We start from the raw sequence: 24,467 nt of genomic DNA on the forward strand, positions 1-24,467 counted from the left end.
TGGAAGAGGCAGTACATACATGTGTGTGTGTGTGTGTGTGTGTGTCTAAGTGTGTGTATGTCTAAGTGTGTGTGTTTGTGTGTGTAAAACCTCTGGAGTGGAGTGCTTATCACACCAGCCGGTTTGTTGTGGATCTGGAAAGGTGTAATGTGTAGTTTTATTTGTGACAATACAGCTTAAAGATTTATTATATAGTTGTGTCAGCGACGCCGCACATATTACACCCAAACATCCTTCTTGGTACATAACATCCACCAAAGAGATGTAGCTTTTGGTTTCTGAGCTATTTGTTTTTCATGTTTGTCTTATAACTATTAAGGCCCAGACACAAACTGACATCAAAGAACTAGTGGTGAAGAAGGCTGACTGTTGCGGTGCCTGTCGCCTGTGTCCCAGCCAAAAAGTTGCTCATAAACACAACGTAAAGACTACAACCAATCGTCGACTAGCACGTACATTCTGCATCTGTGTGAGAAGAAATAGCTCTCCATGCCAGCAGGCGGTGATAGTGTTTGTCATTCAGAGAGGGAAACCGGAAGTCGGACAGGATGGATTTGAGTCACTAATTAGTTACCACAGTGTTTTAGCAGCTGGAGGCGCCATTTTGAAACTGTTTTTAATGAGATTGAAGTTTTCTGCAATCTAGGCGCCTGGTGTTTTTGCTGCCAGCTCTAAACTTCTTGAGTTTAAAAAAATTAGTTCAACTCAGAGTGGAAAAGCACTCAACGTCATCTCTTTTTTCATCATCTTTTTCCCATTGTCCAATCGGAAGATTTGAGAGGCGGGCCTTCTATGGTGTCACGACAACAAGTTTACAGTTGGTTAAAAATGGAGGAGAAACGGCCATTATCGAGGGGAAGCTCCTGGACCAACTGGTGGTAAACCCCTTGATCCATCCTCTTTTTTGGAGTCTCATATACCCACACAGATCTCCATTTCCCTGTGCCTACCTCACGGTGTTTGTTTTTTTGTCAGTGGCGGCTTTCAATTTTTTGTCTGAAAAATTTCTGTGTGATTGGGGCCTAACAACACCAGCAGGTTTTGAGAGAACAAAAGATATTTACAACTACAAACTGTGTCTGCTAAAGAGCACAACTGGGTAGAAAAAATAATTCTGTCATAATGCTTTCCTCACTTCTGTTTCTCTTCTTGTGAGCTGAGCTCATCTGCCAATCAGATTCATTTCACACACGGATAGGCTCCACTGTCTCTGACATGGACTCAATATGCTGAACTGGCTGAAAAAGAGGGCCAGTAAGAGCTAACAGTACGGGACTTCTACCCTTTCTTGAGTGACAGATGCTCACCGATGGCCTATCACTGACCAATGGCCAACCAACTACTTCACAGATTTCCAGAAAGTCCATTTTGACCAATGAATATGTGCTTCTTGAGGTCTATCAGAGGCTAAAACACTGCTCACTTGTTATAATGCCACGAGACAGTTGCTGGAAATCAATCTTTTGTCTTTAACTTAGGTTAACCTTTGTTGCTATATGACCCTTCGTTTATTTGCCAGAGCCTCCAGCATCAGGACACCCACTCTGCCAATGCAGTCTTCTCATTGAAATAAAAAGGGGGGTCAATGTCAGTTTGAACAGGACCTTAGCTTGTGGTGTGTGTGTATAGCATAACCATAAAGCATTTTATCATTCTGCTTGTGCATCTAAATTGTGAGGCGGAGCCAGATTTTCTGTTTCTCGTTTCATCTTTTAGTAGAAGGAACATTTATTTGGGTCGAAAGAGATTTTTCCTGCGTTTTTATTTTTTTGCAGAACACTTGGAATCATTCCTACATTTCAATATGCTGCATGGTCTATTTTGCACAAACTGCCATGAACTCTTGACCACAATGTGCACTTGCAACTACATTTATATTATATACAGTATGCAAGTATCAAATGCAAATGTATCAAAAGCATTGGGTATGTTTGCATTGAGCTGTGCAGCTTTGTGGAGATATTCACTCTAAAAGTATTTCCTTCCTTTAATGATCTTTATAAATGGTAGAAATAAGGCGACCAACCTACCGAAGAAACAGGGGTTGAATAATATACTGTATGTGAAATGCGCACTTTCAGAGTTAAGTTACAATCTGAGAAGTATCCATTCATGCACATTCAGCTTGCAAGGCAGCAAGGACATCTTAAACTCCTCAGGTTTCAGTCTGTAACATTGTTCAAACTGAAGTCAAAAGGCACGGAGAAATGTGATGAATCCTTTAACTGGAGTCGATAACATCTCCAGACTCATTCCACTTTATTTGGCTATGTAATCAAATAGAAAGAAGCTATTGTCAGCCCACTTGGGGAGGCCTGCGATATGAGCCGTGTGTTAACACACCAAGCAGTCAAAGTTCACAATTACAAATTAAAAATGGCCCAATTTGTTGGAGGAAAAAGGAAAAGAGTTGTACTTTTTTTGGACTTCCTTAGACCTTGGTCTGGTCAGCGGAAGCAATGAAAGAAGCTTGTGATGTTGTTAGTTAGAGAGAAGCCAAGTGGAGGGCTTTTTGTTATTCGCCTGCATGGGGGAGGATTTGATTAGCAGGATCAGAGGCGGCCATCAACAGGCTTTGCCTCTGAGGGTATTTTTAAGCCTCTGGCCTGGCAGAGAGATCAGGGAAACGGCCAGCGTTCATTAACCACAGCAGAGGACGCGGAGGGCTAAAAATGGTCGTACCAGCTGGAAGGCCAAACATAGCATGTATGACCCTCGTTCCATGAACACCATCAAAACATGCCGAGTGATGACACACTTTCACTCTGGTTTACATCAGCCATTCCTCAGGACAGCACGCTGCTGCCACTGATGCAGATTCTTTTGATTTATTGGCTGCTGATGGATGCCTGATGGTAAACACAAAGGGAGGTATTATTTTTTTAATTGACAGTGATATTGCGTATGAATATTTATACCAGCTTGACGCATTGCTTCATCAAAGCGAGATGGGAAAATCATTACTAAATCAATTACAAGTTGCATCATCTTGCAATCAACCAAGTAATTACCTACGGCTGCTTGTAATGGTTATTTCATTATAGGGTTGATTTGCTGATTGTTTTGTTTTGTTATCAATCAATAAGAGTTCTCACAGACCAAGGTGACATCTCAAAATCGCTTCGTTGTCAGACCAAGTTCTAAACTCACAAGTATTCCGTTAACAATGATGTAAAATACAGATAAGCAGAAGTTCCAGTGTGTAGGCTTTAGGGGGATATACTGGTAGAAATGGAATATAATAAATATGTTTTCTTTAGTGTGTAATCACTTGAAAATAAGAATCGTGTTTTCATTATCGTAGAATGAACTGTTTATATTTACATAGGGAGCAGGTCCTCATCCACAGAGTTCACCGTCTTCTTACAGTAGCCCAGAATGGACAAACCAAACACTAGCCCTAGATGGGGCCACTCACATTTTCACGTTTGGCCACCATAGTTAGCAGCCTCTCTGAGACTAGCAGTGGGTGCGGTTACATGATGGCTTCTCATTCAGAATTAAATAAATCTGATCATTCGGAATTAAAGTCTTTCCAGGTAGTTTACGTGGGAAATATTCATTCCGAATGAGGGTTTACACGGGAGATCGTTTTAATCGCCTTTATTTGGGTCCGCACAAGGTTTGGGGCAGAGAAGGTTTCTGACTGTATAGGGGGCAGGGCAGATGTTACATGTTTACTGGAAGAAAACACTGTAGTCCTCGCTCCGGATAACAAGACGCTTGACGACGCCGTTCTTAGTGCCTTTTTCGGACTTGTTTTGCTTATATTCTTGAAGCAGCAGTACGACAACAACCTTGTTCTGCTCATGCTTCATCTGTCGTGGAGGAGAAGGGAGGTAGAAGGTCGAAGAAGGGAGAAAGAAGACCGTGCTTTGGCAAATGGAAACAAGTGATTGCAACGAGTCCGACTGCTCTATCTCAGCCCTTTGCTATGCGTGCTATATACGTCAGTGCGCCAGACGGGCAAGGAAACGAGCATGCGCAGAAAGACTGGAATGAACTTAAAGAGGAATGAGTGTATACAAGTGCGAGAAATTCTTTCATTCTGAATTAGAAACGGAATATTCCAGCCCCTTACATCGGAATGAATTTTCAATTGCACTGGCCATTTTCATTCCGAATGAGGTGTTTAGAAGATCACTTTTAATACGAATGAACTTTCATTCCGAATGAAAAGGGAATTAAACTGTCCATGTAAACGCACTCAATGTTGGAGAAAACGTTTTAACATGAAACTGCTTTAACCTGGTTTGAACCAGTTTAAATCACCTGATTCATTTGTTTTGGAGATGAAGAGACTTCTGTGGATAATCCAGCTTCGGTTGAAAACTTTCTGAACATCTGGATCTTAAGTTATCAGAGAAAAAGGGCGAGCACACATTAGCATGTGCTGGGCTAGCGGTCTGTCTCGAGCAAACCGAACAGCATCGGAGAAACACTGATTTGGAACATGAAACTGCTTTATTCATTATTTTTACTGGTTTTAATCACCTGAGGCCTGAACTGCGAAGAAGGATTTGGAGTTAGTGAAGGGTTAACTCTGGGTTTTCAGTATGACAGAGCTGGTTCTCTTTTTACTAGAATAAATCATGCTATACAGCTAACCTGGTCCAGAGCAGGTTAACTTCAGAGTATCAGATCACAACCTGACCTCTAGCCAATCCAATCACTGAAGAAAAAAGTATCCATGGACAAAAGGCTGGAGTCTCAGTTAAAAAAGAGTAGCCTAAACACATGATTTTAAGAGGATTTTACTTTATGTAAAGTTTATTTTAGTCGGCAGTGATAGTGTTGCTATGTTACACTCTGATTCCATCACTGCAGCTCAAAATAACATGAGACACCTGTGTAGTGAGAGCTGGGAATACTCACACACTGTTAATTGGCTCCTGTTATTATAAATGTCACATTCCGGTCAGATAGACCTCATCAGTTATTAACTAGGCTACTTTTCCACCTATTAGTATAGTAGCAGAAACAGTCTGGTGTTACTTTAAAGTGTTCATCACACAACTTAATAGCATAAAATACTCTATATTAATGTCACTTATAGTCTACATGCAATTTAAGACACAGCCGACAGTGACTTTTACAACAGTACTTTCAATTTTTCTGCATTTCCGTTGAAAGATTACAGAGTATCGTTTACATCTCACGCCACTGACATTTTACTGTCTCGTTGTCGCAGCTGCTTTCAGTACCATTTTGTCTCATATGTTATTAAACAGCCTACTTCATTCATGGTTCTCATGATGTCGCTCGCAATTAACACCCCAGCCTCTTTCACATGACCTGGTGATGACCAGCTTTGTGGTATCCGTTATCCAGATGGGCAGTGTTAGGGTTAGTCAAGCCAGATAACAAAAAGATACCCTGGGTAAGTTGACCTGGTTTCGTAGTACAGTTTATTTGTTTTGGAGAGGAGGAGACCTCTGTGGATAATTTGGCTCCTGGTAAAAAAGATTCCTGAATAATAAACACTGAAGGAATTCTAACCTGGAGAAGTGTCACCTGGTTGTAATCTGCAGTCTTCTTTAAAGATGATGCAACCAGAAGAAAATATCAAATACACATATAATCCTATCAGAACTGCTGATTGCCTAATCAATTAATCAGTTCATCATTTAGTACTAGTGTCGAGATGCGTACTGTACAGAGGACAGATCATGTGGGGTCTGAATTTGCTCCAGCTCGTTTGTATGCAGTGGAAATGTCATTGATCGACCGGGTAATGTCATGGTGAATATTTCATTTACCTAAGTGATGAAGTATGATGGCATTGGCATTCTCCACCTGACTGATTTCTGTGTAGTTATGTATGCAGAGCGTCTCCAACCACAGTAAAAGCCTCGGTTTTTACTCTGCGCCATACGCATGGATATATTACTGATATATTAATTAAAAAAAACATTATAGATTTCAGCTTTAAGGGCTTCATTAGTATTCTAAGAGGTCGACCAGAGGGGCGGTTGAATCTTAATGAAACACTAAAGAACCTGAGCATAATTCATGTTAAGACACGGCTCCAGGTGAAATCAGGTCTGCAGAGTGTAAGCTGTTTGCACATATCTGAGGCTGGAGGGGAGAAGATGGCCGCTGCCAACGGGTGTGAGGTGTTAGTGGTGTTGGGTGGGGGTGGGTCTGGCTCTATAAATAAGTGAGTGAGCCCAGGATTCAGAGGATGTGCCCCCAGCAATACATGTCTAGCAAGATTATTTGGAGAAACATGTGGAGCTAACCTTGGGGCTGGCATCTTATCCCGGCTACTCTGTGAGTTAAGGCGAAGAGAGCTGCAAAACAAATAGCCAAACAAACAAAGGTTGCGGGCATTGTTTAGTGTATGAGAGCAAAGAAAATAAAAAATAAACATGATGTTAGAGGGCAGAGTCTGGTCATTTTGACAAGCAAACGGTCCTGGAAAAAAAAAATAAGAAACACACACAAACACACTCACACACAGTCTGGAGTTCTGGAGTCACACATATTCCCAGTTGCCTCTGGGTTGTTGCCACATTTTGAATGCATTTACATTTGAGTTTTTAAAATTAAAATGATGTCCGAATAAAACCGGGGATGTTCTCTTATTTCTGAAAATGTGAACTACATATTCTTTATCACTCTCATCTAAATTGAAGTGAGTGAACCGGTTTTCTCTGTGAAACAGTGAGATTATAATTCTCTCTTAAAATTATGCCACAGCGCTGAGAGATGAAAACACCGCCGGTATCATTCAATGAGATCACAGTCCTGGTTTCTTCAATATTATGAAAATAAATGCCACAGCTACCTGGCTGTGAACAGACATTATATTTTTAAATCAGCTCCGTTTCAAAGTGCCTTTAAAGCTGGAACTGTGTCAAGTAATTCGAAACATGTGCCTTTTATTTCCGCATATATTCCCTCTAATTTTTACGAGCAAACCCTCCCATTTTGTTTTCACCTTATTACCTCAGGCAGATGAAAAGGCACACTTTTAGACGAGCCTTTACAGCCCACTGATCATGAAAGAAAGCGGTGCAGACAAGGAAACCGCACAGACAATCATGATAAAGTGAATAACTTAAACTGAGATATCACTTTTCCGCTTTCATCGCTCACTTGTTAGCTCGAATTACCAATTCAAAAGTCCTGCCTTAATCCTGTCCACACCATTTGTCGAAACAAAGACCGCACTCAATCAAACTAAATCCCAGTCTCAGTGGATTTGTAAAATCCACCAGGATCGCTGAGGAAATTATAATGTGTGATCTACTTAATATGGAGGTGATATTCAACCCAGTTCTGTTACAGTGCGGAGAAAATAAATCTTTCTGCCAGAGCTGTTTTCAAGTCTTTTGGAAGACTCAAATTAATTGAAAACAAGTCAAGCCCTTTGAGACATCAAAGCTGTGCAGCCATACAAGGTCTGCTAGTTACAGTCTTATTGATGTTTAACTGTTCCAGCACTTCACTTGTTCAAAACCTGATTTGAATGTAAGTCAAGTCTCACAACAGTCAAGTTTTGAATCCTCATCTCTATGAGCACAGTATCAGTCTGAACATGATCTAAGCCTACCTCCAGACTAAAGTGTTCATATTAGACGATTCTGCAAAACCCAAGATTACATTCAATGACATAAAAATGATCATTTGTATATCAATTACTGCCTATGTGTTACCTTAAATTTGTGGAGAAAACATTGCTTTTCTCGCATGCCTTTGCAGTGAACGAAGAATCCAAAAATTGAGAAAATTCTTCATGAATCACCATAGTGATCCAAGTGTCCTGAAGCCCCGACATAAAAAGTTGTTTGGAAAAACGTCATTTGAACTGTTTTTAGCCTCATTGTAGCCTGCAGCTCTAACTGCCTATGCCTATGCCTACTATGTGTTTTTGGACGTTTGAATCTGGGGCACCATAAGCCTCCGTTAGGTGGAGTTGTGTTGCTACCTCTTCTCCCCTTGGATCTCCGCAAGTGTTGTGAGGACTCTAAAACTTAACCTGAGCCTCCCTCGGAATATTGGTGAGTAGATAATGGCTGAATTTTCATTTTTGGGTGCACTATCCCTTTGATTCAAATTTGTAGTTTAGGTCGATTTGTTTTAATGAAAATTGAGTTTCTCTTTAACATCCGCCACCGACGCTCCCCGCTGGGCTCCCGTAGTTCAGAGTGGGCTCACCCCTCCCCCCCGGCATGCTTGATACACCTACAACATGGCAGCAAGCGGAAAAGAACTCATTCCCAAGAAAGGGAATGTGTCTTCAGTTATTTGGAATTGGTTCGGTTTTGTGGCGTCAGACACAGAACAAACAGCACCCCGCTGCAAAGTGTGTTTGAAGGCAGTACTACTAATTTACTGCAGCACCTCAAACAGAGGCATGCTGCTAAGTGGGAGAGGTGTCGCTCCCTACGAAATGAACAAGACTGCAGCAGCCCCAGCACCGCCGCCAAAAAACAACTACCGTCTTGAAAACATTTACAAACTGTATCCGTATAAATAAGAAAGCAATCACGGATGCAGTCGCGATGTATATCGCAAGAGATATGGTGCCATATATAACGCAGAAAATCCGGGGTTTATTCACATGCTGAAAGTTTTGGACCCCAGGTACGTGCTACCTGTTAAAACTTGTCATCTGCAAATCGGTTTTAAGTAGGGGGGGAAAAATTTATTTAAATCAGGAATTGGATTTGTTGTGAAAAAATCTGAGATTTTTTTTTAGGCCATATCGCCCTGCCCTAATCAAAACATCAGTTTACAGACTTTTACACAGCTTGTTTTGTATAACCCAGGTCTCAGTTATCCAGTCATATGCTCAGTACTTCCCAAACACATACATTATAGCTAAAACCATTTAAAACACAGTCTCTCACATGGACAAGTAGCGGGCCTGGGCAAGCGCTTGCATTTTAACTAAGCTTAATGGAATGCACAAGCAGGTAACAAACGCACATTCTTGCCCAGGCGCGCTACTTGTATGCAGAAGTTTTAAATGTGTGTGCATGTGTTGAGGAAACACTGCCCATACAGCTGGTTAAACAAGACCTGGATTATACTGCATGAGTTGAGTGAGTGTAAATGGATGTTTAGATGTAGTTTTGCTGTTGTTAATTAATCAAGAATGGTTGCTGTTTTTGGATTCTTCACTCAGCATGGAGGCATGGAAGAAAATGCTTTAACGAATTCAATGTAACATGGGGTGAATAACTGATACAAAAATGACTTTGTGGCTTAAGTATTCCTTTAAAATATGCAGTCAAATGCAGTCTTGGGTTTTGCAGAATAAAGCTCAGCACAAGTTCAATCAGGAAGACTTTCTTTGTGCTATATCCATTCACAATTCACCCTCTATCCCACTTCCACCAATCAGCTGACTATGGGTGTAGCAATTCAAACTTCGATCCACTTCAGCCATTCGTGTTGCTGCTGCCAAACTTTACATCTGTTCTTCTCTCTGCTCCTGTCAACTGTCATTTTAGGTGGAATCGTCACGCCATAATCCGACCCATTCACCTCTAGTCACCTTATCCAGAGCCCAGGACAAGCTCATTAAAAACCCATTCCTCTTCACATCCAGATCCTCATCTCCCTCTTCATCTCATCTCATCTCATCACCACCACCAGCGTCTAGACTCCACAGGGAGGGGATCCCTAATCGACTATGTCTTTACCACCCTCCTGAAAATGGTCGCCAAAGACTTGCTCATTTCACGTGCTCATGTTAATTAATATTCTTTTCTCTCAGAACAAGTCTCTCCTGATTGAAATGGTCTAACATCAGCATTACTGCCTGGAGAAAGTATTCCTTAATTCATTTGAATACTGGGCTGTATAATCGTTGTTTCTTTAGTCAGTTCCCTCCTGATTTCCACAGTAAAAGCCCAGACAATTTTGCTTTTCAGAACATCTAATATGGATGAAATTAGCTCCAAATCAAAGTCAGTCTCTTTTACAGCCTCTCAGGTCTTGTATCACCTGATATCAAATGTAGTAAATGATCGACGCTCCTGTCACGACTGCCTGAGTGGACCATTTGGATGCAAATACTAGCGGGATCAACTTGATTAGGCAGTTTTCCATCTTCATCAAGAGCGGAAGAGATGAAGGGTATTTTTTTAGTGTGATTACAGTTAACTGTATTACACTGGAAATGCAAATGTTCAAATGCTCCCAGTGGCAGTAAAACGTTCATGATGGCAGCTGGATGGAATAAGTAGCTTCAAGTGTGGCTCTGCCTGCCGGATGGCCTGTCAGAACATTATAAGTGGAGCTTCAGTCTACTATAAATCTAAAGCTCCTCTCTCTCTTTCTCCATCTGCCTGGTTTTCTCACTTGTCTCCCTCTCCTGACATCTCTCCCCCTACTCCAGCAGCAATCATCTCTAACTCCTTACCGCTAAACCATTTCCCTTACACCTCAGGATTTTTTTTTTTTTTACTTTCTCCAACTTTAAGTCCTCTCTCTCCTCTCTCACACTCTCTCTGTTCTGGGAGCTTTAAAAAAAAAAAAAAAAGGGGAATCAAGGTTGATCCATTAAGTTTCTCATTCTTTGAGAGAAGTCTCACAAACCGATTGCTGAGCTAGGTGGCTGAAAAAGCCGCAATCCAACAGCTCCAATCTAATCTCTTCCATCGTCACGAAAAAACTTACCAAGACCTGAAATCTGTACTGACTGCATCCTCTCACACACATGCAGACAAAGGTGCACACACCCATGATTACACTTCCTTTCTTTCCCAAACCTTCAGCCTCGCTCCTCTAAGGTTTAAATCAGCACCTTATTGACTTGATGGAATACTGATTGTGGACTAAAGTAAATGGATTTGAGTTGTGCACCCAGGCAGGAACATTTGGAAGCATTAAGGCAAGCACTCACCGAGTGATTGAACTCACCGAACAGATTTGGCTTTGTTAAAAAAAAAAAAAAAAGTGATGAAGTGAAAGTACTTTAATAGCTTGATGTGGTGGTTAGGCTCAAAATTAGCTCATATTTCTGGGCTCAACGTGGAACAGGTGGGACCCCAGAGCAACAAAGGAAACATGTTCACACGCTGCTGTTTGGCTGCTCAAGCAATTGACGCAACATGACTTTTTTTTTTTAATGTGACTGTGCTTGATTTATCACCAAAATAAATGTCATCTATGATGTATCATCGCCCATCATTTCTAGAGGCAAACACATGAATGTTTTGTCTCGTGGAACGGTAACTACGCTGCAGCATGTGCTGTGGCAATTTTCGTTATTGTTTGGGTTTTAAGCGAGCACAATGCGAGCACATGAATCATGTCTCTCCCCCTAATCTAAGCTTCTGTCATAATAAAGTCATCTTCTTTTTTCTCATCTTCATCCAAAACCCACATCTATTCCACCTGGATTTTTTTAAGCATGGGGAGCTGTAAAGGCAGAGAGCCCAGTACAGATGCACTGGGAGGTACTGGGCATTGAGACTGCTGACTCCTGCCAGAATTACTGCTGAGTCTGGCCCCGTGTTCAAATAAACACTATCAAATGATACAATTGAGCTGTTTGAGTAAAACAGTGCTGCTTTTGCCTAAATCATTCCAGCACAGATTGTGTAGTTCAAGTGTCAGCGCCTTGGGAAAAGGTAGGAGGTTTTTGAACAAACTATTGTAAAGAAAATAAAAAAAATAAATAAGAAACCCCGTTAATTTCCAACCATGAAATCAAGCCCCCTCCAGCTACAAGTCTAGGTCTGTCCCATAAATCATTAGCATAACTTGTTTTTCTGACTCCAAGCGTTTATGTAAGAATAAAATTATCATATTTTGTTTCTAATAGAGATGAAGCGAGAGGTGGATAAAAAGCAGATTCGTCTTGCAAAGACCTAAGGTTAATCTGGCTGAGCTAAAAGGAATACAAAACACTGAGGCCGTGAACTCAAGTAATACTGTTTGTGTTCTCTAGAACAAAATAAGAAATCTTGCAGCGCACTTCAACATCAAGTGAAAAGATGGCACTCTGCCACTTTTACATGAAATCGGAGTAAAATATAGCAGCGTATAAAGAAATCATTTCGCCGCACCAGCACAGACCTTGGGCCCCAACAAGCAGTGTGTGACATGTTTCCCACAAAAATCACATACACAACACAATAAATAAACAAAAGGTCAGCTCTAGCTTGATGAGCTTCACTGCATAAGAACATACTTAAAATACGGTCATTTCAGCAATGAAAAACACAAAATGAGTGGATTAAAAAACATTATGTAAACAAGCTTTAAATGTGCTGCCAAAACCATCATGCAGAGTCATGAACCTCCTTTGGCCTTCTTCACAGCAGGAACTCAACAACCTATAGCATGACACTTTCAATAACCTCAAGTTTTAAGAATTTGTAAAGCCTTGGCTCTGCTTTGTGTTTCACCGTGTCTATTAAATCTTGGCATATTAGATATGCTTTGCTGAAAAAAGGCAACATTGGATATACTGATGAAAAAGGGAAGAGACGTGCACTTGTTGGACAGACAGCGATAGAGAAATGCTGACATTGATTTTCTTTCACTTTTATGTAAATTTTAGATGGGAAATTTTAAGTTAACAAAGACAAAGACTTTCAAAAGAGGATGGAAAACATCAGAAGCTGATTTTGAGTAAATTAAAGGATCTACTTCTGAGCGCTACAGGTCTGTGGGGGAAAAATGGGCGTCTCTAGTGACAACGACAAAATGCGTCAATCACAATGCAAACATCGCCAGGTTACTCCGACAAGTGGTCGTAGGAGTGAAATGCTGCTGAGTTTGTTGTTGACTCACTGTTGTTATTGTTTGTTGACGAATTGGCTTGACTAATTATAACTAACTTGCACCCCCTGACAGTATCTGGAACTTGGATTTAGTATCTCCCCCTGAGTACAGCTAAATTTTTGTTTTGGGAATGCGGAGAGCTGTGGAAATGAAACCAGAACCTGTGACAGTGGGGACACGTTAAAGCAGTACTTTTACAGGAAATATACTTAAAGCTGGGGTAGGCGGTTTAGTTTTGGCATCCTTGGGCAAAAATCCCAAAATAAACTTTGATTCAGAGGTCTGGGAGAATATTTCTTCTTCTGAAACTCTGCTTGGCTCTGTTTTCAGGCTTTAGAAAATCTAGCCCATGACCGGAGCTTTTAGCAAATCACGTGTCATTTTCAGAGAGAGCAGCTGTCAATCATGTCACTGCTGGTGAACTGCGGTCAAACTGTTAAACTAGGCAGCGCTGATCAAATATCAGTCAAGAGTTTGATACTGCATTACCTTTGTCTTGCCTAAGTGTTCTCAGAAATGTGTTTCAGTGTACTGTTTAGCTGTAAAATGAGAGTTTGTGACCTGGCCACCATGTTAAATACAGTCAAGCCGAAACATAGGACCGCCCACCTGCCAGAGCAAACTTTCTCATTTCACAGCTAAACAGTACACTCACATATGAGCATTCAGCAATGCATTAGCAGAATGTTGAATTAGATCTGGTTAGCATTGCCTAGTTTACCAGTTTGACAGCAGTTCATGACCACTGAGTGGCATGACTGACAGCTGCGTTAGAGGCTCCTTCGCTCTGATTAGTTGTTTTTGTGATTATGTAAATGCCATTAGGAGCACTATGAGGAGGCAGAGGGGGCTGATTTTTTCACATTATCTGCCTCATGTACTTCTGTCAGGATATAGTGACAGTAATTAAAAAATAACTTTTATGTCACATTTGCTAAATACATTTACCCACCAGAGATGCACCTATTTATCAGCTGAACATCAGTATCGGCCAATATTCTCCTTGTTGACTGCCATCAGCTGGCAGCATGTTTTTCTGTTGTGTCACATCAGGCTAAAAAGCAGGGCTTGAAACAGCCAAAAACTTTAATTAATGAGCAGGTACAAGAGGAGTGCAATGACTGTTTGGCAAATAGGTTCTGTGATCTCAATGCTGTGTGAGGAGACAGTGAGTAGCAGCCGGCTGGGACTAACAGCTCACAGAGATTGCACTGAGGTACATTATGATGCGTTTAAGATCTCTTCAGTAAAAATAAGTATTGGGCAATGGTAAAGTATAATGTACTAGTGTTGCACAGTATACTGGTACCAATGGTAGACCGTGGTACTAAAACAGCACGGTACATATGATACCATAATGTTGGAGTACCATAGTACCACAGTGCCTCACGGTACCACTACTGTGGGATAAGTTCAAAGTCCAATCGCAAGAGGGTGAGTGTCCATGCGCCGTCCAATAACGGCGTGCGCTGGCCACCTGGCACTCAATATGCTGCTGCGTGGTTTGTTTTCCAGTGACATTTCAGGTGTTAGCTGAGCTACTGAGTATCTTTAAGCAGTGGAAGTTACTATTCATTTCTTTTTACTTGTAGGTTAGATTTGTTTATATATGCTACAGTGATTTCCTTTCCACAGAGCTCTACGGTGTGAGCATTTTACTCGCATTTAATCTAAAAACATTTTTGTGCGAGCAAAAGAAATCATTCAGGAGCACACTGTGCGAGTACAGATTTCAACCAGCAGCAGAAACGAAAGGCGAATCCTGCCGGTTGTGGGTTGAACGGGGGTCACAGACAGGAATACGGCGGCGCACTATGGCCACGCAAGATAACGGTTTACCGGTGACGGAGAAGCCCGGCTCCAGGTCCAATAATTTCCTCTTTCGTTGGTGTCATGGCTGCCCATAAGTACCTGAACAGCCGAGCCGTGGCGGCACACAGGTATGTGACGTGTCAGAGGAGAAACGAGCCGTTCACATTTCTCTCTTTGTGGCAGGTAACGGTCCACAAACCTCACCGCACATAAGGGACTGTTAGAGAGGAATTACAATACATAATATAAAGAGTAAAAGCTTTTGAAGTAGTTACTTTTTTCATGTGAAAGGTTATATTAAAAGTCGTTTCCTAAATCTGAATGATTAAATGTTTGCTCATATATGGGTAGGATAATGAAAGACTTAATTACTTTAAAATATTTTTTTATATTTTTTTAATAGTATAGATTTCTTTGTTTCCCTAGCACAAAACGGGGAATAAATGACAACAAAAACAAAGTAAACAACAATGTAAAAACATCGGCATCAGCCCAGAATTTCAAAATCGGTGCCTCCCTATTACTAACTATAACTTTTATCACTTTTTTGCCAAGAATTACAGTAGGTGAGAAGATTGATACCCCTCAACGTGTAAATATGAACCTACCACTAGCAGCCAATTAGCTTAGGCTAGCAATAAAGACTAGGAAAGGCTGACTCAGTGCCAAGGTAAAAAAACAACAAAAACAAACACCTACCAACACCTCTGTCTTCTCGTTTCCAGTCTTTATGCTAAGCTAATCAACTGCTAGCTGTTGCTTCATATTCAACAGCCAGATGGGAAGGTAACCAATAAATATACTTCTGAAAATGTTTCACAATTCCTTAAAGTTGCGTGATGTTCCTGCTGTGAAAAAGGACTATTTATGTCTTAACCCCTTCTTGATTAAACCTCCAAGGCAGCAGCTACACCAGCACAGGCACCAAGCCATGCAGAGGATTTGACATTTGTAAGGCAACTGGCCAGATCTGAAACCTATGTTAGTATATTCACACCTCCCTGGGTAGCATTACCGGAGAGCAGAGGGTCTTTGCACAATGTAAATATGTAGGAAATGTGACGTGTTAATATTTCATAGAGCTCATGTGATACAGGCATGTGGTCATGACAGCACACATCCTCTGAATCCTCCAAGCGGCGTTGCTGAGTATAAAGATGAGTTGAGGTCTGTTCACCTGACAACACCATGGGTTGTGTTCACACGGCTCGTTCTGGCAGCGTTAGCCTGCTTGTTTTTGCACAGTAGTAATCTATAATCAATCTCCCATCTACCCTTGAATGTGTCCACCTGCAGCTAGAGTCTCTCTCTCATTATGGCCACCCGCAGTGTGAATACAAATGCCAGCCCTTCCTCCGGTCCAACCAGCCATTACCACCAATCTTTACTCAAAGATTGTCCCAGGTGCGATGCTCCATTAGCTGTTTGTGTTTCTGTTGTGACAATGTGCATGTGTGTGTGTGTGTTTCCCGAGCCTGTGGTGACTGTGGTAGTGCTGCACCATCTCCTATGTCTAATAGCATCTTTGACCCCAGCTTGAAACCTTGCAACCTTGTTAGCCCTGTTTGCCCCCAGCAGCAGCAGCAGGCACAGTGGCACTCACGCTGGCAGTGACCCCAGGAACGGCGTGTCCATCCCCAGCAGCAGTCCACTCTGGCCCCGTATCGACACAGGCCGTTGGATGAGGCCATCTGCCGCGGCCACCTGTGAGGGGATGACATAATTAGTTCACAGCCAATTAAAATGTCTGAATGAAAAGCAGGGGTCTTTTCAATGTTGTTTGGAGGGAAGCTTCAAAGCGTTCACATGATTCATTTCATTTTCCTGCTGTAGAGAGAAAAGGCTGGTGTCAAGTTTTTCTTTTGCATGAATAAAAGACACTTCCATTCTTTTGACCTGTTTAAGGATTTCTCTGGGGAGTTTTCATTGTCTGAAATGAGAGTCTAAGGATAGAAGGTGTCGTGTGTTGTACAGATTGTAAAGCCCTTTGAGGCAAATTTGTGATTTGGGGTAAAATATAAATAAACTTTACGAAACAAACCTGAACTGACCAATTTGGGTCGATGTTTTTAAGTATATAAAAGTTCTGCATTAGCAATGAAGGGCCCAAACTGTCACATGTGCTTTGCTTAAAGGAACCGTGTGTAGGATTTAGTGGCATCCAGCGGTGAGGATTGCAAATTGCAAGCGTGAAACAAAGTTGAACTCCTAGTTGGGATTTCTTTAGTGTTCAATGTTCAGGAGGTTTTTACTGGGAGCCAAATTATCTGCAGAGGTCTCTTCCTCTCCAAAACAAATGGACCAGGGCTCTCATTTGTAAAATAGTGCGCAGGAACCATACTAAAACTGCACGTACAGACAAAAGCCAAAAATTGCGTGTGCCAACATTTTTTTTTAACAATTTCTACAATTAGGCTTCCACCTCACCCTCTGCGTCACCAATTTCCCATCTCCATATGTTCATAATCATGGGCCATCAAGTCTGCTTTTATAGATCTCAACTTTTGCATGGGAAGTGGCGTACGCCTCTTTTAGGCCTCATTTTGTGCGTACGCAATGTTTATAACTGTGACCCCAGGTGATAGATACAGGTTAAAAAAATTGAATAAAGCAGTTTCACATTACAAATCAGTGTTTCTCCAACACTGCTTTCCCTATACCTCCTAATGTATGCATACCTTTTTCCTTTGATAACTTAATGTATGCTCATCTTCTTCTCTGATAACTTAAGATCCAGAAGGTTCATGAGGTTTTCACCAGGAGGCAACTTAGCCACAGAGGTCTCCTCCTCCTCAGACCCAGTAATTTTAATGGGTAAAAACACTGAATAAAGCAGTTTCACATTGAGAAAAAAAACAGCATTTTTCCAATAGTCTTGCCATGGAGGGGCTGAAAACTACGATGGCTGATGGCAAAGGCGAACCTAGAACCAGAGTTTGGTTTGTCTGTTCTGGGCTGCTGTAGAAACATGGCAGTGCAATGTGGGGAACTCCATGGATGAGGACTCACTCCCGATATGTAGATTTAAATGTCTCATTCTAGGAAAACACAACCATTCTTCTCATCAGGTGATTATACACTTAAGAAAACATACTTCTTACATTAAATTTAATTTCTGCCTATATATATCTCCCTAAATTCTACAACCTAAAACTTAAAATAAACTTAAAATTGTGTTCCAGGATGACGTCTTTCGGCCCTACATTTCTTTTTTTTAATCTGACAATAAGTCCAAAACGCAAAGATATTCAGTTTCCTGTTATATAAAAGAAAGAACAGCAGTAAAAAGTCACATTTCAGAAGCTGGGGCCAAGAAACATTTGACATTTTTCCTTGAAAATCGAATCAAATATTACTACATTTTCTCAAAGGCTGAGTTTTCACTGCCTCCCTATAGCAGATTATCTTTGCGTCACGGAAATAAAACTGATAGCACATCAGATCGTGTTGGTTTGCACAATGTCAAGCTGGAGACCCGTGCTGAAAGCCTGCCAGACCTGATTTAAATTTTGCCTTCAGTGTGCATCAGTGCTCTCACCATTCACATCCGAGAAGACGACATTACTGTTGTACTGATTATAAGGGAAACAGATTAGAAGCTACGTGCGCTGCCTGGTGCCCTTGAATATACTGTATGTTTCCTATCGCCATCTATTACATGAACACATGTCGACAGTATGTGTCACTGTGCCGTGTGCTGAGAGACTCCACAAGACAATTTTCATGACAGTGGAAGATAACATCATCCCTGCTACAGCGAGAACATGCAGGTATTAGTGTTTATAGAGATATAGGTTATTTCCAAAGCACTGCAATTCCTCTAAGAGAAATTACAGCCGGATGTTTTTGTTACACCATGTTCTATTCTGCTCAGAGCGAGAAATAGCTTCTTGGCAGACTGTGCATGTGGATTACCTTTTTATCTGTACCAAGGCTCACCACATATTTATGGAGAGAATAGGGTGAAGGAGTGAGTCCATTTAAGGATACTGATGAAAATCCAAGCTGCATACTTTGAGAGGCTGGCTCTTAGATGTTAAAATCTAGTGAATAATAAATAAATAAGAAGCAAGGATATAACAAGCTGGGTGAGTTTTTATACTCTACAATAAGAAAACTATATATCTCCTGAAAAAAATCAAGACTGCTCTGTCATTATCAACATTACGATGATCTGAGCTGACTATGCAGGTAAGTAGTTGTACAAAGGAAACACTGTAATCTGGTTGCAAAACAAAGGAGGAATTTTATTTGATATACTTCCTTCTAACAAAAGACACTTTCTTCCGTGCCTCGGTGAGAGAGTGAGGTTGTTGCTCGGTATTCAAGGCACATCCTTTGCCACTATCCCTGCCTGTTAGTGTCTCTATGCCAAGATGAGGAAATGCTAATGCTTGCCCCCGCTGCCAATCACCTCGCTGGAAAAAAACCCAATGGATGCTAAGTGAGAGTGGCAGATCCAGGGAAAATGTTTGTCTGCTGCCTGGAAAGCAGGGAAGCAGTCAGGCAGGGAAAAGCTCCAAGCACACAGTAAGAGAAGGGAAGAGAGGAGAGGAGAGGAAACAAAGGAAAGAAAAAGGAAAAGAAACAAAAGGAAATGTAAGCAAATAAAAGAGACTGAAATAAAACAAAAGAAGAGGAGAGCAGGGGAAATGAAAAAGGAAATTAAAGACAATGAAAGGAAGCAAATAAAAGAAAACAAAAAAAGGAAATTAAAGACAAGGAAAAGGAAGGAGCAGAAAAGAGAGGGAAGGAAAAAGAAAAGGAAACAAAAGAGAAGCGAAAGAAAGGGACAGGTCTGGACAGCAGCCAGGTTTATATGCCACTATCTCTGCAAATGACATGCACCCACCCACACACCCCCACACACAGAAATATGGCACCTGCTGTCCCTCCATACTGTAAACTTGTTAATAAAACAAGGCGATTCGCTGCCTGTGGCAAAAATTCCCCTCTGAATTTGCAGGATGGTGACACTTTTAAAAACCACCCGACAACTTCCCTTGACATTTCAGTGATATTTAAAACTGGTGATTCCACCCCGATGTTCTTGTACACCTTCTTCTTCTTGAATTTATTCATCAGTGTGCATATGGTAATTATCATCTTAGAATATGGGGGCATGATGTGGGAAGAGTTTATGCTGCTACGGGTGCACCTGCTCCTGCATAACCCAGTGATCTCATATCCCACTGCAGTTATATGACATTACAAAGTCATCATTGCACCTGATGACTCCCAGTGGAAACCTGCTTTTGTCAGGTACATCATTACATTTAACAGTTTACAGAGGAGTGTGTGGGTTAAAAAGATATTTTGAATTCCAGAGCTCCATCGAAATGTCGAAAAAAAAAAATTCCATGTTTTGTTTTTTTGTACACACTAGGGGGCCGTAAACCTGCACAAATAAGACAAAGAGAAACTGTGTAATTCTCAGATTACCTGCAAAAGGTAAAATGCATCCCCAACTGTACTGTCAGGAAAATAGCTCCTCAGAGCTCCTGTTATTTTTGCAGGTAATTAAACTGGGTAATATTCATACATTTGGTGCAGAAATGGCCACTTTCTATGGAAAACTGTTCTATTCACAAAGATCAGTGCTAACAGCCACATGCAGTTACAGTGACATTATTAGCGTCTTCAGACAGTTGCTGGTAACTGAAGTTCACTGATTAGCAGATTCATATGCAGACTTTCCAGTGATCACTGAATGCTTCTGCACCTTGTTGCTCAGGACCGCAGACTGTATAATTAACAGGAATAACATTACAGCTACCTCAAAAGCTCAAAACATTTCGATTGCCCCTTGGTGGCTGGCTGCAGTACTGTCATAAACCCCGCCCCCTCCATGTTAACAAATGGGAAATGGGCCAAACTAAAAAAATCAAGGCACATGTCAAATTTTTTCCCAAAGATGATCTCTGCCATTTTAGGTAGTTCCTATCACACTGAGATATATTCAAGTTTGGTTTAAATTAGTCATTTGATGCTGCTAAAAAGGGGGGGTTGACATTGGACTGACAGCATTGTGTGTGTTGTGAGCAGTGTGCTCACAATCAACAGTGCTGTTTGCAATTGGTCGGACAGGTGTAAGGATGGGATCTCAATACCACGGAGATCAATACTGCGCAGACTCTGCCATATCCTGGATATTTTGGCTTCATTTTTGTACGGTTCGAGGAAGTGTAGACATATCGTCCATCTTTATGTACAGTCAGTGTGTGGAACCTGCAGCTCACAGTCTGAAAACGACAGGTTTCTTTTTGTCTCAGCCGTTATTCTGCTTATGGTGCTCTTAGCGCAACACTAGCCCTTTTAAGATAGGAATTGTGCAAATTTGCAGGAAAGCCCAATCAGTCTTTTTTCACCATTGGCAGTATAAAAACAAAATCGGGGAGTGCAGCGAATTGCCGCCTACCTACTTTTGTTTATACAGAATGCGCCTTTTTTGGGGCAATGGGGGGCGTGAGCAAGTAACAAAACATGTAGCACAGCCTGTGACGTAAACAGTACTCGGACAGAAGCCGCGGCTGGTCAGTCTTTCGGCGATTCTCTCGTAAGTAGGCCTGTTCTTCACCGTTCCTGTCATGTGACGGTTTGTGTGCGAGGACAAGGAGGGCGCACAATTCCTTGGCTCCCCAGTTACTCATCTTTATAGTGTCTGTCAGGTTTGTGTTTCCCTCTTGCTACTAGCTGCTCGCTAATTCCTGCTATCAGCTGTTACCAGTTTATCCACCGCCAGTGGCTCACACGTGCAGCATCATCAACAGCTCCTCCCGGTGCGTAAGGCCGCCTCAGTCTGTTTAAACTAAAAGGGTTCCGCCGATATGTCTACCCTACAAGGTGGAAAATTGGGCACCTCGGATCAACTCGCCAATCCGGCTCTGTGTGTCTAAACGCTCACAGCTTGTCGGCAAAACGGCCCAACATTCGCCGAAAATCTGGCAGTGTAGGAGGGGCTACTGATAGTTTGCCACATGGATAATTTCAGTCACACGCAAAAAAGGGCACATTGCACTACGCTGCAAAACTGGACGTGTTTGAGCTGTAGACTCATTGGTGCAATATCATTTGAGAATCAGACCTTGAAACAGGTTAGATATCAGTTGCAAATTTCACGGTGCTATCAGTGGCTGTGATCCAGTCTCTGTGAATTCTCCCATCTTTGTGCTGTAATGGCCTCGACTGAAATCTCTTTTTGAATACCAGAAACTCTGCCATAGCACCAATCTAGTTTCTTGATCTCTCAGTCAAATTGATTCTTTGATTTGAATTTGAATTGATTCAACAAATCAGCAAATTGTGTGACTCTGGCTTGTTATTCTGCCAGCTCTTCCAGCCACTTTGGAAGTCTTTATGTTTCCACGAGCTGCTTTGAAAATCACATCTGACGGCGTTGATTGCCAGATGTTGTTTAGAAAACTGATACAGTCTAACAGCTAATTAGCTTCAACTTCATATCACCGGCCAACTTAGTCATCTTGTGTGACTTTGGTACTTGAAAGATATGTGATGGAAATGTCCTCAATTGGTATTCCCGTTATTTTGTCCGTCACTTAAGAGCCAAAAACTAACTGGCTCCTACTGTTCAAAATGTGAATATTCACTGGATCTCTTGGTCCTCTGTGTGTTTCAATTCTATTTGATAGGATAAAACCCGTTGCGATGTGCCATTTCATTTTCAAGGAGGTCCCGATTTATTTATTTATTTTTTCTCATAATGGTAAATTTAATATATTGGGATTTTTGACTGTTGGTCTGACAAAACAAGCAATTTGTAAATGTCAGTCTGTCTCTTTTTCTATTTTCTGACTTTTTGAAGACCAAAACCACAACTTGAGAAAATAACAGGCAGATTAAACAATACTGAAAATAACCATCAGCTGCAGCCCTATCGTTTGTAAATCAATGTCCAAAAGAGACTGAGGTTGACGAAATGCAACAGACAGATGAGGTAGCCATAACAATCAGACTTAACTGAGAAAAAGTGAGTGGGTTATTTTGACAACTGAATTTTTACTTCTTCCAGTAGCAGGAAGTGATAATGTGGTGGAGCTGGTATTTTGTTTGCCCCGAGGAGTTTAACAAAAATAAAGTTTTGTAATACGTTTTTTTTGACATGTCAGGATCATAAGGGCATGGCATTTGACTCTGAGCTCAGACTTTAAACAAGGAAGCAGAGTTTGAAATCCTACAGGGCTCCCAGTGGATGGTGGGCGAGAGGCGTCTGGCAGGTCTGCTAGGAGCTGTGGGAGCGTTAAGGAGACAGTAAGCGCATGAGATGCAACAGGTCCTGGATTATTGAATCAAATATTTTCCTCTCATGCTTTCTCCTACACACACACACACAAACACACACACACACACATATATATATATAAATACACATGCGCATAGTGAATCAGGAATCCAGTTTCATGTTCTCACTGCGTCTCACAGTCCTCTCTTCAAGCTGAATTTAGCCGGAGGCAGTTGTGCACCGTAACGCGCTCTGAACTTGAAACTGGGGGTTTAATACAATTCGCCAGCATACCAATTCATCACACCAACACCGCAGCCAGTGTGAATGCATATTTTTGATTTCTTACAACATCTGTGGCTTAAAAATTATGACAAACCTCAATCAACAATGGGAGTGCGGTGACGCTGCACAAAAAAAGAAGAGCTTTTTTTTCCCTAATACATCTTGTCCCCAGTGATATTCTACAGAACAGAAAGCTGGCATATCAAATGGACTTGAGCATAATACCTGTATTTATTACCCTGGGGCTCTGAATAATGATCCTAAATTACACTAAGCCTTGAAGGAACTCAAGCAGATAATTATTACCCTTCACGCATGCCGTGTGACACCTCTTCTCAAGCACTCACTATCAGACAAGGTTCATCCAGGAGAACCTGAGAGGATGATATTCACTATGGGGATGCCATCCTTCTTCCATTGTTTTACTAATGGATACAGAGCTGGCCGATCTCCCCTGCCTGACAGTGAGAAGTAGTCAGTCCATCGCTCAGAGGAGCAGTGTGGAGTGTAGCGTGATAATTGGGACCGTGAAGGTATATAATTTAATCTATCTATCCATCATCCGTCCATGAATCCATACTAAAGCATGCAAACCGTAACGGATTTCTCTCACAAACACCCATAGATGTTGATTGCTGCATTTGTAGCGCCTCGGTGTGAAAGACTTGCTCGGACCTGCTGGGCTCAGCTGAAGGCATGAGCTTGTGGAGTCATAAGGTGTCTGGCGTCTTAATGAAGCACCTCGGCTGCACGGGCTGCCAGATCCGCAAGCAGACTGCCAAGTCTATCACATTAGCACACAGCACTGTGTGGGATTTAAACTGAGTAATCAGCTGGCCTATTAAGAAAATGCTTTTCTACACAACGCAGACATAGTGGAAGGTATTCACTGAGTGGCCAGAAAAATAAAAACACCTAGTATGATGTAAGGCGATGCAAAACAATGTCCCTGCAATAAACACTACAAAAAATGTCCGTGTTGATACTTGTGATGTCGGAATATGTGTGTCGGCTCAATTCTGTGGCAATTTCAAGGCTGCACACTTCAACAGAGCACCATACTGAAAGACGTCCACCTCACTCACATCTATAGAGAGGGAAAATGTTGAAAACACCTTACAACACAATGCAATACCTTTACTTTTCTTTTTCACACTATGTTACATTGCTTTGCAGGTCTTTTCGTCTTCAGTGACTTACGATAAGTGCATGCAACCTCCGTGGGAACACGAGGTAGATGCTGTTAACAATTCTAAGTGCACTCTTTCTAAACAAACTGCTAAGAGCCTGTTGAGTGTTGCAGTACAAGTGCTTATTGGATGTTTTCTTGTAAATGGAATGAAACATTTCTAAGTACGTCTAGATGTATCCTGAGAATCAG

At 41.5% G+C, this 24,467-nt stretch overlaps 1 protein-coding gene across 4 annotated transcripts in view; it reads right to left on the bottom strand.

The window, feature by feature from the left end:
* Nucleotides 1-24,467, bottom strand: part of npnta (nephronectin a) — a 71,783-nt gene that overhangs the window by 43,878 nt on the left and 3,438 nt on the right. For 2 of the 4 annotated variants that reach the window (XM_049571098.1, XM_049571100.1), the window contains exons 2-3: nucleotides 16,166-16,266; nucleotides 6,243-6,293 (exon numbers count right to left, since the gene is read on the bottom strand). In XM_049571098.1, the coding sequence (XP_049427055.1) occupies nucleotides 6,243-6,293; nucleotides 16,166-16,266 (152 nt within the window). The remainder of the gene's footprint in view (nucleotides 1-6,242; nucleotides 6,294-16,165; nucleotides 16,267-24,467) is intronic. The other 2 variants (XM_049571099.1, XM_049571101.1) reach the window with 1 other exon arrangement.

This window comes from Epinephelus fuscoguttatus, linkage group LG3 (assembly GCF_011397635.1).
Source record: "Epinephelus fuscoguttatus linkage group LG3, E.fuscoguttatus.final_Chr_v1".
NCBI classification, from domain to species: domain Eukaryota; kingdom Metazoa; phylum Chordata; class Actinopteri; order Perciformes; family Serranidae; genus Epinephelus; species Epinephelus fuscoguttatus.